The sequence below is a fragment of the Gadus chalcogrammus genome, chromosome 17 (assembly GCF_026213295.1).
Source record: "Gadus chalcogrammus isolate NIFS_2021 chromosome 17, NIFS_Gcha_1.0, whole genome shotgun sequence".
Taxonomy (NCBI): domain Eukaryota; kingdom Metazoa; phylum Chordata; class Actinopteri; order Gadiformes; family Gadidae; genus Gadus; species Gadus chalcogrammus.
Genome location: NC_079428.1, coordinates 7,038,433 through 7,055,793, shown reverse-complemented (window position 1 = coordinate 7,055,793; position 17,361 = coordinate 7,038,433). Strand labels below are relative to the sequence as shown.

Sequence of the window (17,361 nt, the reverse complement as noted above, 5' to 3'; positions counted from 1 at the left end):
GAAACGAAGAAGGATTTTTTTGCATTTCTTCACCCGTCCGAAGACGTCCCACCAGCCGCCGGAAGCTCTGGGTAAATTTTTCGACTAGCCCCGGTCCCGTCTCAATCCTCCCCCAGCCCCCCCCCAAACCCTCCCCCCCACCACCACCACCACCCCATCTCCTCTCCCTCTTATCTGTGTCTCGTCTTGTCGGTCGGAGCTGGAGGTGTTCCTAGGTGAGAGAGAGAGAGACAGAGAGGAGGGGAGAGCCAGGTCGCGGTGCGTCCCCAACGACGTGGGCAGCGGCCGGCGCCTCGTTCGACGTCTCGTCAACCTTTAGCCCACCAGAAGACGGGACAGTCTCACACTGCTCTGCCCGGTAGTGCGACCAGTCATTCTTCCAGGGACTGAAGAGAGCCGGACTCTAGGTGGATCTCTCCCAGCCGGGGGTTCCTGGTTCCCAGTTCAAATCTTTCCCGTCTGTATTCTGGAGGTCCTGCCGTGAGATCCCCTCGTCCCAGGACTGTCAGGTGCAACTTCCAGCCCCCCCGGCACGTTCCAGAGGTATAGGACTGAGGAGCGTGGGGACGCTCGCAGGGTGTTGACAGACGAGGGGACGACGGAGGCACCAGAGGGCGGGGGGCGGAGGGGGGGTGAAGGGGGGGGGGGGTGGGAGACAGACGCTACACCGCTGGGACGCTAGGCCCCTGCTACTCTGACCGCGGTGGATATTGTGACGGGACATGAGTGGCCGTGATCGGAGCCGTCGGAACCGGAGCCCAGACGGAGACGGAGACACGGCCCGGCCGGGGCTGAGCAGCTGAGAGCGATACGGTGGACGGGCGAGGAGGTGACAGCTGGCGCTAGATCAGGACCTCCTAGGACTGGCCGTCGCGTACGGGCATCACCGCTGGACCCACCGTACAGGACTTTGTGTTCCCTGGACGCTTTTGGTCTTCTTTTATTGATACAGGTAGCCCCATTTCTCTTTCTTTCTCTTTGATTCTTTCCTGCCTTTCTTTCTTCCAAACTCTTTTCTGCCTTTCCTTCCTTTTCTAGTTCTTTCCATCTCTTTATCTCTTTCATTCCCTCTCTCTCTCTCTCTCTCTCTCAATCTTTCCTCTCCGTCTCCCCCCCCCCCCCCGCCCTCCTCTCACCAACCCCTTCCCCCCGGACGTCTCTGCCTCCACCACCGCCTGCCCCACCACCGCCGCCCGCCCCCCCCCCCCCCCCCCCCCCCCTGCCTCCAGCCTCAAGCACCGCTCCCGTCGCCCTGGGTCAGCGGGCAGGGGGGTGGCCCACGGAACCCCCCGACACCTGTGCGCCGCCGGACCCTCTGCACCTGAGGGGCCAACAAGATGGCCGCCCTCGCCAGCTCACTCATCCGGCAGCGGCGGGAGGTCAAGGACCCGCAGGCAAACCGGCAGATCGCCAACAAGCGCAAGCCCTGCCCCAAGAGCAACAAGTCGCTGTGCCAGAAGCAGATCCTCATCTTGATCTCCAAGGTTCGACTATGTGGCAGTCGAGGGAGAAAGATGGACAAAAGACCGGGTGAGTCCGGGAACAAGAGCTTCCAAACACACCCACATCCACGCAAAACACACACACACAAGGGCTGCACTGCACTTAATTCGTCGTAAGAATGTGCGCCGAATGCAGGGGCCAGTGGATTGCGTCAGATACAGAGGGCCGTTTGGTGTTGGGGAGAATTTGAGCACAGAAAGAGTCCAATACCAAGGTCGATGAGATGTCTCTCAAAGAAAAGCGGCAACATTCTTCCTCTGCTGAAAGATAGATGTGACGGTGTTAGGATGTGTCTCATGGAAAGCCAGTCCATCAACGCATTCGCTCTGCCCTCAGCAGACCTCATCTGATTAACGGGCGGTTGGGCAGCTGGCGTAACCCGGGTTGAGCCCTGGTCGTGTTGATGCACCAGCGCCGTGTGTCCTTAACCCCGCACCGCACGCCCTGCTCCTCCTCCACCCCTCCCCTGGCTGTCCCCTGACCTCCTCCAGGGCTCTGCCTCAGCCCCGCTTGCTCGGCTCACGATTGATAACTGGATTTTTGGATCTTGGCTTCGGCCGGACATCTCCATTAATCCGCCCTCCCCCCGTACCGAACATCGCGAACGTCCACCGCCTGTAATTTCTTCGTTCGCAACTTAATCGGAATGTTGGGAAACTTCCCAGAAACACTCTGGGGGGGGGGTTACATCCCCCTCAGCCTCCGCAGAACGCGTGTGTGTGTGTGTGTGTGTGTGTGTGTGTGTGTGTGTGTGTGTGTGTGTGTGTGTGTGTGTGTGTGTGTGTGTGTGTAAAGGTCAGATGGGACAGGATTTGGATTCATTTGGCCTGATAAACAAGTGGATGCGCACACACACATGCACATAGACACAGATTCACGCACACTCAAATACACACACGCGCACGCGCACACACACACACACACACACACACACACACACACACACACACACACACACACACACACACACACACACACACACACACACACACACACACACACACACACACACACACTGTTATGCTGGCAGTAAGACCGTTATTGCAGATGTGTATGGGTTGCATGCAAGCGTTGGCCCCCAAACCTATTATATACTAGGTTAGTGTGGGTGTGGTTTGTGTGTGTGCCTTCATGTGTGCGCTACCTGTTTTATATTAGATTAGGCGTGTGTGTCGTCTTTCTGGCCATCACGACACACAGACACATCGTGTTTGTGTGTGCGTTGGTATATGTGGTGCGCATGTGTGCCTCTCTGTGCACCCCTGCACGCCCCTATATAACCATAGTCTCCGTCGACTCGCAGGCTAACGTGCTCAAAAACACGCATAGAATGAACTCGGTGTGTTAGCCAGGTGATTTACGGTGACATTAAAACGTCCAGAAAGCCTCATTGGCCATTCTGGGACCCCCATTACTCCCTCCTCCCCAGCCCACCCCCCCCCCCCAACCCCACTATTGTCCCCTGAAGGCGAGTGGGGAAACAGAGGTTGGCCTAATTTGTCTTTGTGTCTGTTGCATAATCAATGTAATTGCAAAATGATTCATTGACGATGAATCACAAAATACCATGGTGGGTGTGTGGCCGGGGTGGGGTCGGCAGATCTTGCCTTTCATGAGACTGTTGTAACTGTTTTGTTTTCCTTTTTTTTTGTTATTCATGATATTACAGCGACATGCTGGTGGTAGCAGCTGGGGAATTCAAATGTTTTTGGTTTTTTTCTGGTGTGAATAAGTTTGGGCGATATTGCAGTTTGCTCTGTGGTTACAGTCAGCGTAACAATATTATGTTTGTGACAGAGAACACAGAATATGCTGTGTAAGCGGTGCTGCGTGACGGCCGAAGAGTCCCACATACACACACACAGACACGCACACTCTCTCTCACACACACAGAAATGAATAACCTCATTATTATTAAAAACTTTCTTTCAATATTTAAAAATAACTTAAGTCTTAGCACAAACCTTTATCCAAACCAAATGTAGACAGCTTTCATTGATAGCTGTTAGGACATTTTGAGACTTGTAGTCAATTTCGTCCAAGCCTCTTAAAGACGACATATATAATTCTCTTTTATTCTGAAACCTGTCACTGATAAGCAAGTTAGGCATCTCGCTCCAGGACGCAGCCTGCGGGTCACACTGCAGACATTCGGGATCCACTACTCCGGCTCTGCTATATTTTCCTTTCTGCATCAAATGGCTGTTAAGGAAAACACTGCTGTGATCAACACAGCATTGGTGCTCAGTATTGACAGTGTCCACTTATGTTCTCCTTGGACGTTCTGGTATTAAGGGCCAGGCTAACCTCCCTGCTAACCTAAAAACCCCTATCAAGGTGTGCCTTGATAGGGGTTTTTCTAATCTAGACCGGCACCATCCGATACTGCACGCCTCTCCACTTACCTGTTAAGAGTATATGGAACTGGTGTCTGGTAGCGTTTGTGACGTGACTGCATGTTCTGGTGTGTGTGTGTGTGTGTTTGTTTGTTGTGGTGTGTGTTTGTATTTGTTTGAGTCTTTGTGTGTGTGTGTGTGTGTGTGTGTGTGTGTGTGTGTGTGTGTGTGTGTGTGTGTGTGTGTGTGTGTGTGTGCATTTGCGAGTTCTGGTGTGTGTATTTGTGTTGTAGTAAGTGCGTGTGTGCATGTGTGTGTGCATGTGTGTGTGTATTCGTGTGTGTGTGTGCATTTGCGAGTTCTGGTGTGTGTATTTGTGTTGTGGTAAGTGCGTGTGTGCATGTGTGTGTGTATTTGTGTGTGTATTTGTGTGTGTGCGTATCCGTGTGTGTATTTGTTTGAGTGTGTGTGTGTGTGTATGCGTGTTTGTGTGTGTACTTGTGTGTGTGTTGTAGAAGGTAAAGTATTGCGATGCAGTCAAGCGGTTTGGAATATGTCCGTGTTGGCGTGGATTTGATGAGTGGACTCACGGTGGCTCCGTGGTGGACGGGAGGAGGACTTGCTGAGCTGATGTATGACGGTGATGAATAGGATTCCTACTTCTCCCCAGGCCCTCGTTGCCTAGTTCCGGACAAAATGAACATTGTTATTTTCGAGGGTTGGATCAATGCAGTCAAATATTACTCATCATTGATGCTCCTGATAATCATTTATATTGAGATGATGATAATATAGATCAATATAATAATATTAAATAAATGTTGTGTACTGTATGTGGGTGGGTGCTTTTGTGCGTGTGTGTGTGTGCGTGTGACACCTCCATTACACCACTTGCTCTCACCTAAATCTTTGCTGCATAAGTACAGCTTTGCCACTTACCTCCCTTGTTTGTGTGTGTGTTGCCATGGCATTTATTACCTGTGAGCGCCAGGTTGATCATGGTAAATTACTACATTGGGGGTGGTACAGCATCTTCATGTATTTCTACCTGTCCATTGATTGGTCTCTCTCTCTCTCTCTCTCTCTCTCTCTCTCTCTCTCTCTCCTCTCTCTCTCTCTCTCTCTCTCTCTCTCTCTCTCTCTCTCTCTCTCTCTCTCTCTCTCTCTCTCTCTCTCTCTCTCTCTCTCTCTCTCTCTCTCTCTCTCTCTCTCTCTCTCTCTCTCTCTCTCTCTCTCCTGTTTTGCCTGTCAGCAGAAAGCAAAGAGAGATGGCTTACGAGGAGGACGAAAAGAGAACGAAAGGAAGAGAGAGAGAAAGGGGGAGGAAGGGGGGTATAACCATAGGGGTTGTGATTTAGAGGGGTCAGTGGTAAGTACCGTATGTGGCAGTGTGTGTCTTCATTATTCTCACTTGTGTGAATTTGTGTGGCTGTGTGTGTGAGTGTGAGTGTGTGTGTGTGTGTCTGTGACTAGACAACCAATATTTCTGACCTTTCGCTGCAAGGTTGCGCCGGCTAGGTTAAATTTGTGTGCCTGGGGCCTCAGTTGACCCATGGCTAAGATTGTGTGTAGAATGATCCGGTAGGCCATCTGGGATGCTGGAGGGTCAGAGACGGAGAAGGTGTGTGTGTGTGTGTGTGTGTGTGTGTGTGTGTGTGTGTGTGTGTGTGTGTGTGTGTGTGTGTGTGTGTGTGTGTGTGTGTGTGTGTGTGTGTGTGTGTGTGTGTGTGTGTGTGGATGTGTATGGGGGAGATACGTGTGCATGTGTATGGGGGGACATATGTGTGGGTATCATCACCTCCCCTGCCCTCACTGCTACTCATTTCCACACACTCTCTCACACACACACACACACACACACACACACACACACACACACACACACACACACACACACACACACACACACACACACACACACACACACACACACACACACACACACACACACACCTTCTAACCCTTTGCCTAACCCATACTAATGGCAACCTCAGCACCAGAGACAATTCAGCTCATTACAAGGTCAGCCTGCCTCACACACACATGCATGTAGACACATACCATGAAGACACACTGTAACATTCACACACATACAAAGACGTCACACACACACACACACACACACACACACACACACACACACACACACACACACACACACACACACACACACACACACACACACACACACACACACACACACACACACACACACACAGTGAAGCTTCTGGAGACACACAGACGCACAAGGTTACTTAGCCATAGCACTATCATTGCATAAAACAGTACAGGCAGGTACACCATATTCACCCACACACACACAGCTATGCTCTAAGGACACACACACACACACACACACACACACACACACACACACACAAGATGTCATGATAGTTTATGTGGGGTGTGTGCCGAGGACATAAAATTGTGCTTGTTTAGCATGTGCATGTGCATGTGTGGCTGCCTCCCTGTCTGTGTGTGTGTGTGTGTGTGTGTGTGTGTGTGTGTGTGTGTGTGTGTGTGTGTGTGTGTGTGTGTGTGTGTGTGTGTGTGTGTGTGTGTGTGTGTGTGTGTGATTTGTTCATTGTTTAGCAGCATTTGCAATGGGAGCATTGTATAACATTATATATTATTGGATCCAACAACTGGCTATCTCATGTGTATTGAAGTGCGTAAGAGACAATTATAGAAAGTTAAGGGTATTCTTTCGACCAATTCCACAAAGAGCGCCCAGGTTTTAATACACTACCCCGGTAGGCATTCAGATATCTCAATATCACTAAGGGAATCATAGAGAGTACTTCCCTAACCCATTGATTAAACAATGTGGCTTCACCGACTTCCATTGCAAAATAATTAGCCTCCGGGACAGCAGCGTAACAAATGCTGTGGCGTTTACAGTGGCCTATACAGTAGGTTTATCTTCAGACAGAGACAGCCCAAAGACAGCAATGATGGGGCTAGGATCTACTGCCGCACAGCAAATGTAGGAGATTACTTCAAAACTCCTCACCTAAAAGTTACCTTGTTAAGTGCACAGCCTGGGACCTGGCGGACTCTGCCGATAGCTCGGCCACTCAGGGTTGGTGCCAGAGTATACAGTATTTTGGCCAATTTCTCATTTGAATAGTGTCATCGATGTAAGACTTTGAATTGGAGGAGACTGAGTTTTATGCAGAAAGAGGTGGTATGTATACGTTTTAAAACGTAACCTCATCAGAGAGTAAAACGTCCAAGTCCGACTTCCCTTGCCAGCTTAGCAAAATCCAACGAGTGGGGGCGCTGATGTATTGTATGCTTTTACACGTTTTACAAAGCCTCCCTTTCCCAGAAGGGTCAAATTTCAGTATTACATTCATTGAATTCGTAGGTGGTTGAAAATGGAAAGTGCAGCTTACCAATACTAAAACTAAGACCTGGAAATATTTGAAAAAATGGTTTGTAGGAATATCATGATATTTCTGCAGTATTTCAAATTAACTTTGCATGTGACGTCACGACGACTGGCTGGCGGGCAAGAACAACGTTCTCTAGCAACGAAACTTAGTAACCTAATCGAGGATCTGCCAGGACATCGCCAGTTTTACCATACGAAACAAAAGTTTGTATTTTGAGGTGGAAACGATATGCCAGATAGTTGCTGTGCGATTGGATGCACTAACCGACGAGGAGTGAAGCCGTGGTTGTGATTTCACCGGACACCATCCGAAAAGGAGAAAAACTGTATTATTGTCTTTAAGATTAGAATTTGCCATCAGTAATATATATTGTTTAATTACACATTATAATTAATATTATTTCAAAATGAAAATAACCCTCCCTCTGCCGTCATGGGGATCGCCAGCGTTGCCAGATTGGGCGGACATTTTGGAGTTTTATTTCAGAGTGCAGCAAAAAGCTAGCCTGGCTCCGCCCGCCTACGTACTTCCGCTCAATTTGAATTTCCATTCAGTACTAGGTCTGGGTCTGCGGTATGTTACTGGGTTTTCTCCGTCTACATTTTCTGCGTCCAATCAGCGAACAGAGTGAGTGGCTGAGACCAAGACGTTAAAGTCAGCTCTCGTTGACAGACATCGTCACACACGGTGATTGGTTTGTTTACAGCCTGCGGGCAACGTGATTCCCGGCCAAACGTCAGCGATTGGTTATGGCAGATCCAGAGCGGCACTGGGTAGATCCAATAGTTTTAAACTTCAACAGACAACCGCCTTCATGTGAGTTATTGTTTGTCCAATGAGTAGGTCCAGACTCTCTGTGCAAATGAAATGAAGTACGAGAGTCTGGTAGGACCAGCCTAGCAAAAAGCTCCGCTGCGCTGGAACTTCAGAAATGCTTGAGAAAATGTAACTTGTGTGGACGCTACTGCATTACTTGGTCAATAAAAGAGCTACTTAAAAGTTATCATTCATTCAACACAAATTGTGAAAGGCAGCATCCCTGCCAAGTCCCTCTGTGCAATACAAAATAATACAATCTGATTGAGTTTGTGCGCACCGAGGCGGGGGTATAAAAAATTGTACGATTTAAACCATGAAATGAAAGATGGACCAAACCCAAATTTAGCCATTACCATGAATAAATAATTCGATCGGATGGTCCAGTCATTTGTGGTCGTTTCAGGAATGTTTGGATAGCAGCAGTATTTGAGAAGCTTTGTAATGACTGAGGGTATTAGGAAGGAAATATGTAAAAAAAATTAAATAAAAAAAAAGTCAAATAAGTAGCAGAATATATCACAATAATAAATAATAATAAAATAAAATAAATGAATAATAAGATAAACTAAGATGGTGGTAATAAGTAATAAGTTATGAGGTGTAGTAAGGTGTGAAGTGTAGTGTAAAGTGTGGTTGCGTCGGAGCCTCAGTCTTCTCCTTTAGATGGTAAAGCAACGTAAAACGAAACATACAAAAAATAAATAATAACATTCATAGAGTGCCTATCTAAAGATTTGTAAACTGAAAGTCCTGCTGAGTCGCACATGTCTACTCTATAGCTTACTCTCCAATAATCCCCTGGTGTCTTGTTTGTATCCTTCTGAGATAAACATGACAGAATGACAGCACATGCACCTCACCAAGGGACTGTGTGTGTGTGTTTGTGTTTGTTTACATGGCGATATAAATTCCTCCGTGGTTTTGTGCATCCACTCTGTACAGTCACTGAATATATTTGGTCCTGCTTTGTTTGTGTGTATGCTACTACAGTATGTTTTGTGTGTGGGTCTGTGTTTGTGTGTGTCTGTGTTTGCGTGTGTGTGTGTTTGAGTGTGTGTGTCTGTGTTTGCGTGCGTGTGTGTGTGTGTTTTCGTGTGTGTGTGTCCGTGTTTGTGTGTGTGTTTCTCTTTGTGCGTGTGAGTAAGTGTCCGTGTTTGCGTGTGTCTGCGTTTGCGTGTGTGTGTGTGTGCGTGTGTTTGTGTATGTGTGTATTAGGGCTGTCAAAACGAACTTCGCTATTCGAATATAATTCGAATTTTTTAAAAAGGAGAACATTCGAGTGCGGCAACTAACGTTCGAACTTTTTTTTTTTTTTTTTTTAGCAAATTTTATTGACAAGTCAAGAATTACATTTAACTTTTGCCGAGCAACGACGCAAATGAAAGTCAACGTCGTGCGTCGTGACGTTCGGCAATCGGCATTGTATGCTTACAAGATGCTGGGAAGCAGCGCGCGAGCAGACACAGAGATGGAAAGCATAACTTTCGGATTTCCATCGAGAAACGGGAAGATTACATCCAGAGAACCCGTCATTTGCAAATTATGCTGCAAGTCGTTAAAGTACCACTCGACTACGAGCAACATGAGCGCACACCTCCATTCAGTGCATTACTCGGAGTACGCAGAACAGTTAGCTGCTGAGGAAGAGCCACGGTCAAAACAGCCAAGAATAACATCGTAAAATAGCAGTGTGTGTGTGTGTATTTGAATGATTGAACATCAGCTTCTTCATTAAACATCATTGCTTGAATATTTCTGGCGTTATATCTTACGTATTTATATAAGTTTTGTATTGATTTGGTAAAACTTGTTGCAAATGTTACATAACAGATTTGGTTGACGCGCCCTCTAGTGGACGCGGGACGTAGGCCTAATAATAGGATGGTATCGGTGTATATAATGATATAATAAAAAAAACATTAAAATATTCGAATATTATTCGAATATTCAACATAAGAAGCATTAGAAATTCGAATATGATTTGAGGGGAGGATTGACAGCCCTAGTGTGTATGTGTGTATGTGTGTCTGTGTGTGCCTGTGTTTGCGTGTTTGTGTGTGTCTGTGTTCTGTCTGTGTTTGCCTGTGTCTGTGTTTGCGCTTGTGTGTCTGTTTGTGTGTGTGTCTGTGTGTGTGTGTCTGTGTGTGTGTGTGGTTGTGGTGCTCATGTTGTGGTGTGATTCATTGGTCCTCATCAGCCGCTCTCATTAAAGCCCAACGATTTATCAATAATGTTTGCAGAGTGGATTCTCACACACGCACACACATACACCAAGCAACGACAATTAACCGCCACACAACCACCAATCAACAATCCCACCAGACGTTGCCTCCACCCCGACGCCACGGTTACGCAAACTTTAGACCCCTACACCCCCCCCCCCTCCCGTCATCTTATCAAGGACATCGGCATGTATCTAGGTATATATTAGGCATGAAGACAAAAAGTACATTTGAATTCATCATTATATAACAAACCTCATAACTCTACTACAACGAGCTGCGTATCACAACATACTAAGAGTGCACTTCTGCGATTGTGAATCAACTAAAGCGAATGAAATGCTCAGCTCAGGCCAAGAGACGGGCGGTGGCCGTGTGTGTGTGTGTGTGTGTGTGTGTGTGTGTGTGTGTGTGTGTGTGTGTGTGTGTGTGTGTGTGTGTGTGTGTGTGTGTGTGTGTGTGTGTGTGTGTGTGTGTGTGTGTGTGTGTGTGTGTGTGTGTGTGTGTGTGTGTGTGTGTCCTGTGTCGCTGAGGTTCCGCCAATCAGCCGGCCACAATATTTGCCCTGTCCCTGTGGTTGTAATGCATCGACATTTCAACAAATTGTTAAACATTATACCGTCACGTTCCCCTCTTACAAGACAAAGCATCATCCAGTAACAAAGCGCAGTACAGTCAACTATTTATATATAATAAAAAAAACACTAAATCGGCCAAGGGGCAAATCAAAAGCCACTGATTGGAATGACTCCAACCCTTCCAGTAATTAACTCAACTACATGCACCTGATGCTGATGGCACTGAGTCCACAATCAGACAGTTGGGAGCCAAGATGGCTGTATTGTCCCTGGCTGGTCGGCAGTTGGTCCGGCTGAGTGGCTCCGGACCAAAGAGAGGACTGCCCCAGCCAGTTACACCAGTAAAAAAAAAAAGAGGTTCCTCTCGCTTCTGTTTTTGATGTTAATATCGATTCTTTGAGCGAGTTTTTATTGTATCGCGGGACGCCAATGCCAGCCTATTAGTGTTAACGCTACCCTTTACAAAGGGCCTCTGTTATTTGTAATTTGATGTAACGATGATTAGCCATTAAAAGCTACTTTGAAAGCCGTCCGTTAGTGACATCACAAGTGGGGGAGTGTCCACTGAAATATTATGGACAGATTAGTCTGCCAGTTGGCACAGTCCACTGGGTGGGCTGGTATGCTGGGCCATCCATCATACACCTGGCGGTAGAATAGGGCTCCTTTAACCTACATCAGGTTATCAGCACTGTAACAAAGAGGACATCAGAGCACTCTGCTCCACATCCCTTTCTAGTAGTCGCCGTCCGGTTGGTTACCGTTTGGGTTTGTATGCTCCGTCCTCTCTTCTCTGTGTGTGCCCACGCACCAGATGTTGTGTATGAAATGATTCCCAGGATAAACGGTTGCAAGATGGCCACATTTGGCCCCATCTAATGATCAATGATGGCCCTCGCCAGCGGCTTCTGCCGGGGTGATTGATGTGTGAAGTCTCTCTCTCTCTCTCTCTCTCTCTCTCTCTCTCTCTCTCCTCTCTCTCTCTCTCTCTCTCTCTCTCTCTCTCTCTCTCTCTCTCTCTCTCTCTCTCTCTCTCTCTCTCTCTCTCTCTCTCTCTCTCTCTCTCTCTCTCTCTCTCTCTCTCTCTCTCTCTCTCTCTCTCTCTCTCTCTCTCTCTCTCAAGATAGAGAACAATTTGGGGAAGGGGGTATAACTCATCATTAGCCAATCAAATATAATCTTTCAGAGTATTTAGTGTGTGTGTGTGTGTGTGTGTGTGTGTGTGTGTGTGTGTGTGTGTGTGTGTGTGTGTGGTTGTCACAGACATTGGTAGGCACGGTAAGCAACAGGTTGTGACGAGCCAGCACACCTCAAGGGGGAGGGACTAACCAGAAAAGTATCCAATCACACAACGCCAGCTGACCATGCATTTTGCACTTCGATCGCCCCCCTGTGCCCAAGTGTATTCACACCGACACACACACAGGCTCCGACGTTTAAATGTCAAAAGTGATCTGTGCACTTATGCATACATTAGCCGTCCGGTCTGAGACGTCTTACTTTCCATCAGATAATTACCATGCTGCTGTTGTAGTACGCAGAACACAGGACGCCCCACTGGGACAAATGGCCAACGACCGCCCAGTCAGCATCTTTGTAGGAACCCCTCCCCCACCACGAGCACCACCTCCACCAGCACCTCCTCCACCACCACCAGCACCACCTCCACCACCACCACCAGCACCACCAACGTTGCTTAGTAAACAGAGCATTCCTGTCTTGTGTTTTTGCCATCAACAACAGTGTCGTAATCACAATTATTAAAATGCCAGGGACAGTAAATCGCACATTAGCATTTTATATATGATCAATTTGCCGCATGGTTTGCGTGCGGAGGGGAGCGTGTCCACTACGTGCAGCATATCACAATAACAGCACAGGGAACAGACCGGCATGAATGGAAAGAAGGGAAGAGAGGGAGGGAGGTCTGCTCAGGGAGGCCGATGGGATAATAGCTTGAGCGTTAGCGAGGTAGGTAAGTTAGGCTAAGTTCAGTTTTAAGGTAGCTAGCTATTGTTGATGAGTCGAAGGTTAGCTATCTGAATAAATCTAGGCTGTTAATTAGCTAGCTAGTTCAAGGCAGGTAGGTTGTTGGTTAACAAGCTTAATGAGGTTGGTCATCCTGTTAGTTAACTATGAGGGAATTTATAACAAAATGAATGTAAAAAAAATAGACATCAATGAATGTAAAATAAATAATAAATATGAGTAAAATAAACAAAGTATCTGCATTATTGGCCATGGTCCAAGTTCAGGCCATATTCCAATCAGTCAGCCGTACATTGTAGAGTGTATAATGTATTTGTTTATGATATAAATCATTAACACACAACAATCTATTCCTGTTCCCTTCCAACCAATCAATTCTGCTTGGCTTCAAAGTGAAATATAATTTGCAGATCATTAGAAGATGCATATAGCTTACAATGTACAAGAGAACAATATCCATTCATTAATCAAGCAATTGCAGTAATACATAGATAACAATGATGCAATAGGATTGAGGGCCAAGCTTTCAAATTCCATCCATCTCCATGAACATCACTTCGTCCTGACTTCACTTAAATGACCAACATTAAGCTTCCATTTTAGTCATTTATTAAAAAGAAAAACTGAATATAGTTCACTTCTGCTGTGGCTGTCTGTTACCTAGGAACATTCTTAAAAAGCTGTTTGTTAGTGTGTATGTACTTGGAAGCACGTTACCGCATAGACAGAAAGTCAAGGGCGTATTTGGCGTGATGGGTCACATGTTTGTCCCTTTAGAGACATCGTATACATTTACAAAACATATTCATATAAACATATATACTGTGTGTGTGTGTGTGTGTGTGTGTGTGTGTGTGTGTGTGTGTGTGTGTGTGTGTGTGTGTGTGTGTGTGTGTGTGTGTGTCCGCGCGTATACTCCTCTGCAGAACACAGGTGCATGACAAGTCCTTCACTTTAATGCGACATCAATCTCCCAACACAGTGCACAACCCTAACACTGCGTACGCTCGCACCCACATACACACACACACACACACACACAAATATAAACACATGATAACTTTTCTGGCTGCAGATCAACTGAGGGGCTTGATGCGTTTACCTGAGACCTCCTTTTGAAGAGACCATTGCTAAAGAGCGAGAGAAGGTGCAGAGAATGGGGTGAAATGATGAGGCACATTCTGCATCTTTATTTCCTGGAAAACATTCACAAACCCGCGCTCACAACCTGCGCTATTTAATTTGTCGGAATACGTAGAGCAGCAGGAATCTGTCAAAGAAGCAGACACCCCACGGAATGTCAATAGTTCTCGTAACCCTTTTTTTAATGGGGATTTTCTTGTTTTTGTGTATTGTCCACACATGGCAAAATTGCGAAAACAGCAATCTTTGAATTTTTGTCTTAAAATAAACCCGTAATTTAGAGAAAACATGCCAACCAGTTAACTATCCACTCTGCTTCGAACACCGTTAGCGTTCTTTTTGCAGGTCATTGAAATGTAATTTCCAAGGCACCTCAACGTTTCTGCCAAGGAAAAAGGTGTGCATTGAGGAGCTCTGTGTGGAGCTCTGTCTGTGAGGCGGGATGTTGATGGCCGCGTCCGAGAGAGGGTTAAGCTTCTCGGATAACGCCAGGGTGTGTTAACCTGACTCTCGCCAGATGAATTTCGGTCCACCCAGCTCCACTCATCCATCTGGGAGCGCTCCCGTTGGGCGGGATTTGGGGACCAGATTCAATGGTAGAGCCGATCAGGACCGCCGGGCGGGTTTAGTATAGATGTGACGCGGCGGAGAAGCGCATGTTTTGATTCAGACAACAATGGCGGCTCACATCGAGGAAGCAAGCGTTAACATTGATGCTGCTACTTAATCCGTGTTGTCCAATCCAGCGAGTATTCTTTATTTAAAAAAACATCAGAGAACGGCTGCGTCGCTCTCATCAGCATCGCAGGGTTGTTTAGGTGGAACGAAATTCATCTGGCGAGAGTCAAGTTAAGGGTGTGTGGCTCATTTGATATAGAGCATCGGTCAATATAACGTCAGGTTAGACAACAACCGTACTAAAAAAATGAACACAAAGTTGCCACGGTTCTTTACCATGGTGATAACACGCCCTCGTCCGTAGCCTATTAGTCCTTCAGCCCAAAACGCGTCGTCCTAAATCTCATCGTGTTCGAATTAAAGATGAAACAGGGGATTCACTTACTCTTAAACTATACTAAATTGTTCAGGGCTGTGTAGTATATGAGTGTGTCCCATCAGCTAATAAATGGCATCAGACAAGGATGTACCCTGACTGGCAGGTAGGATTCGGCCTTGTCACCTCGCAGCCATCTCTGATCCAACACTAGCTGGGTGGGGGGGAACTGAATGCAGAGTTTTGCAGAAGCCTTGAGATGTAGATTTACTCATAGCACTGAAAAAAGATCTGAATGATTTGCAAGTCACAAGCTTTTCCATTTCCCTTTGTAATTGCTTACATGTTAAGCTGTAGGTTTTGTTAAAAAAATAAAATTGCCGCAATATAAACTTTCTCGCTATGCCAATCAGAATTGTTTTGACTGACGGATGCCTTACGATTTCAAATCTTTGTTCACGTCTTCCCTAACCCTTCACCCAGAGGCCTGCCTCTCTCTCTCTCTCTCTCTCTCTCTCTCTCTCTCTCTCTCTCTCTCTCTCTCTCTCTCTCTCTCTCTCTCTCTCTCTCTCTCTCTCTCTCTCTCTCTCTCTCTCTCTCTCTCTCTCTCTCTCTCTCTCTCTCTCTCTCTCTCTCTCTCTCTCTCTCTCTCCCATTGCAGCTTGTCAGATATTTAACATGTTATGCATAAAATATTCAATCCATTTACAGTATAGAAATTATTGATATGATTTCTAGATTAATGCCACAAGAAAGCTGCAGGCAAGTGAGACAGATATTAACAAAGCAGCATGGATCATTTCGTTCTGTTTCGAAATAGTACGTACATTATTATCCTGTGTTTTGAATCTTGTGTGTTGAAACTGATTGACCTCACCATAACCTAGGCTACATTAACCTGTTGTTTGTGGATTTTACAGTGAGGCATTTATTTGTGCAGACAGGGATATCGTTCTTTCATCTTTTCTATTAATTAATTTTTTTGTATGACAATGTTTATTTGTGAAGCACTTTGAGTCTGCCTTGTGTATGAAAATTGCTATGTAAATAAAGTTGCCTTGCCTTGCCTTTCATATGGTTTTATATGCTATTTTGCATAGATTTACACAATAAACACTAAGTGATGATAGGGCTATGATGTTTGCCCATGTATCTACAGTAAATTAAGAAACGGGATTGTAAAGTAATAAGTAGTGAAGTTACTTTTCAAATACAGTAACTAGTAAAGTAATCTCATTACAATTTACAGAAGTAACTAGTAATAAGTAACTAATTACTTTTTTTGAGTAACTACCCCAAGACTGTTAAGACCCTTATTATACTACCAAAGAAGTATCGGGCTACTTTTATCCTTTTAAGTGGTTTAAAATAGCGATTTAGTTTTTACCATAAAACATGCCCCTATCGTTCCAAGTTCATAGCGTTTTGATAGAATCGGCTAAAAACAGCCAACTGAAGAATGCGTCTATGTGTGTTTTTGTGCTCCAAAGCGAACGTTCCAACTCGTTATCATACAAAACATGTCCCAAATCCATTTTACACCGGAATTGTTCTTTAATTGTCAAGTTCAGAGGGCGAAAGTGGGAAACACGTTATCTCCGATGCATCGAGATACAAAGTATGAAAAACAAGGATGTTCAGGCTAATCTTTGTGCTAGCTAACATATTAGATAGCTTTATAAACTTACTTTTAAAACAACTAATAACATTAAGGTTTAAATGTTGAGTTCAACTATCTGTATTGGTATGCTGATGTCTGAAAGCTACCAGTTTCAAAATCAAAAATGTGCCAAAATTGTGTTATGAATTCATATTCATAACACAACTATTACTATTAGTTCCTAGCTACTATTTCTCCAAGGGGGAAGTGGAAATTTATGATCTCTGAGTTATAATCAAACGCAGCAAAAGGCTTTTTGTAAATGTCTTCTAGTCTAGTGTTTTTCAACCTGTGGCTGAAATGGGTGGGTGGAATTGGGGGCATTACTGGTACGTGTGGTTACTGCATGGGTTTTTATTTTTCAATGATTTTTCCAATGATGTCATGTGCTAGTTTGTGTATGCTGAATAAACAACCTGGGACCATAAGCAGCTTTGCTGACTTGACCCTACTGACCACGGCCTTCTTTAAGTTCTAAATCTGTATATGGGTACTCTTTGATCAGCCACTTGCAAAAAATGCAACCGTTATCATATGAGGTTGTCAGTGAAAGGTCTTGATGACAATTTAGGCCAACACCTAAAGTCATAGATTGGGAACCACTGATCTAGTCCATTCCTTAGTGGCAGATAACTGCAACTTCTTAATCATCCCAACTAGACCTTTATTCTTCACGTCACACTGATAGCACAGACCAAATTACATGAACATTTATTTAA

The 17,361-nt window shown here is 45.6% G+C and overlaps 1 protein-coding gene across 1 annotated transcript in view; it reads left to right on the top strand.

Moving 5' to 3' along the window:
* The first annotated feature begins 1,337 nt into the window (after nucleotides 1-1,337).
* The window catches only part of LOC130370450 (fibroblast growth factor 11-like), a 68,920-nt gene continuing 52,896 nt past the window's right edge, over nucleotides 1,338-17,361 (top strand). Inside the window, exon 1 of the mRNA XM_056576204.1 lies at nucleotides 1,338-1,530. Within this exon, the coding sequence (XP_056432179.1) occupies nucleotides 1,338-1,530 (193 nt within the window). The remainder of the gene's footprint in view (nucleotides 1,531-17,361) is intronic.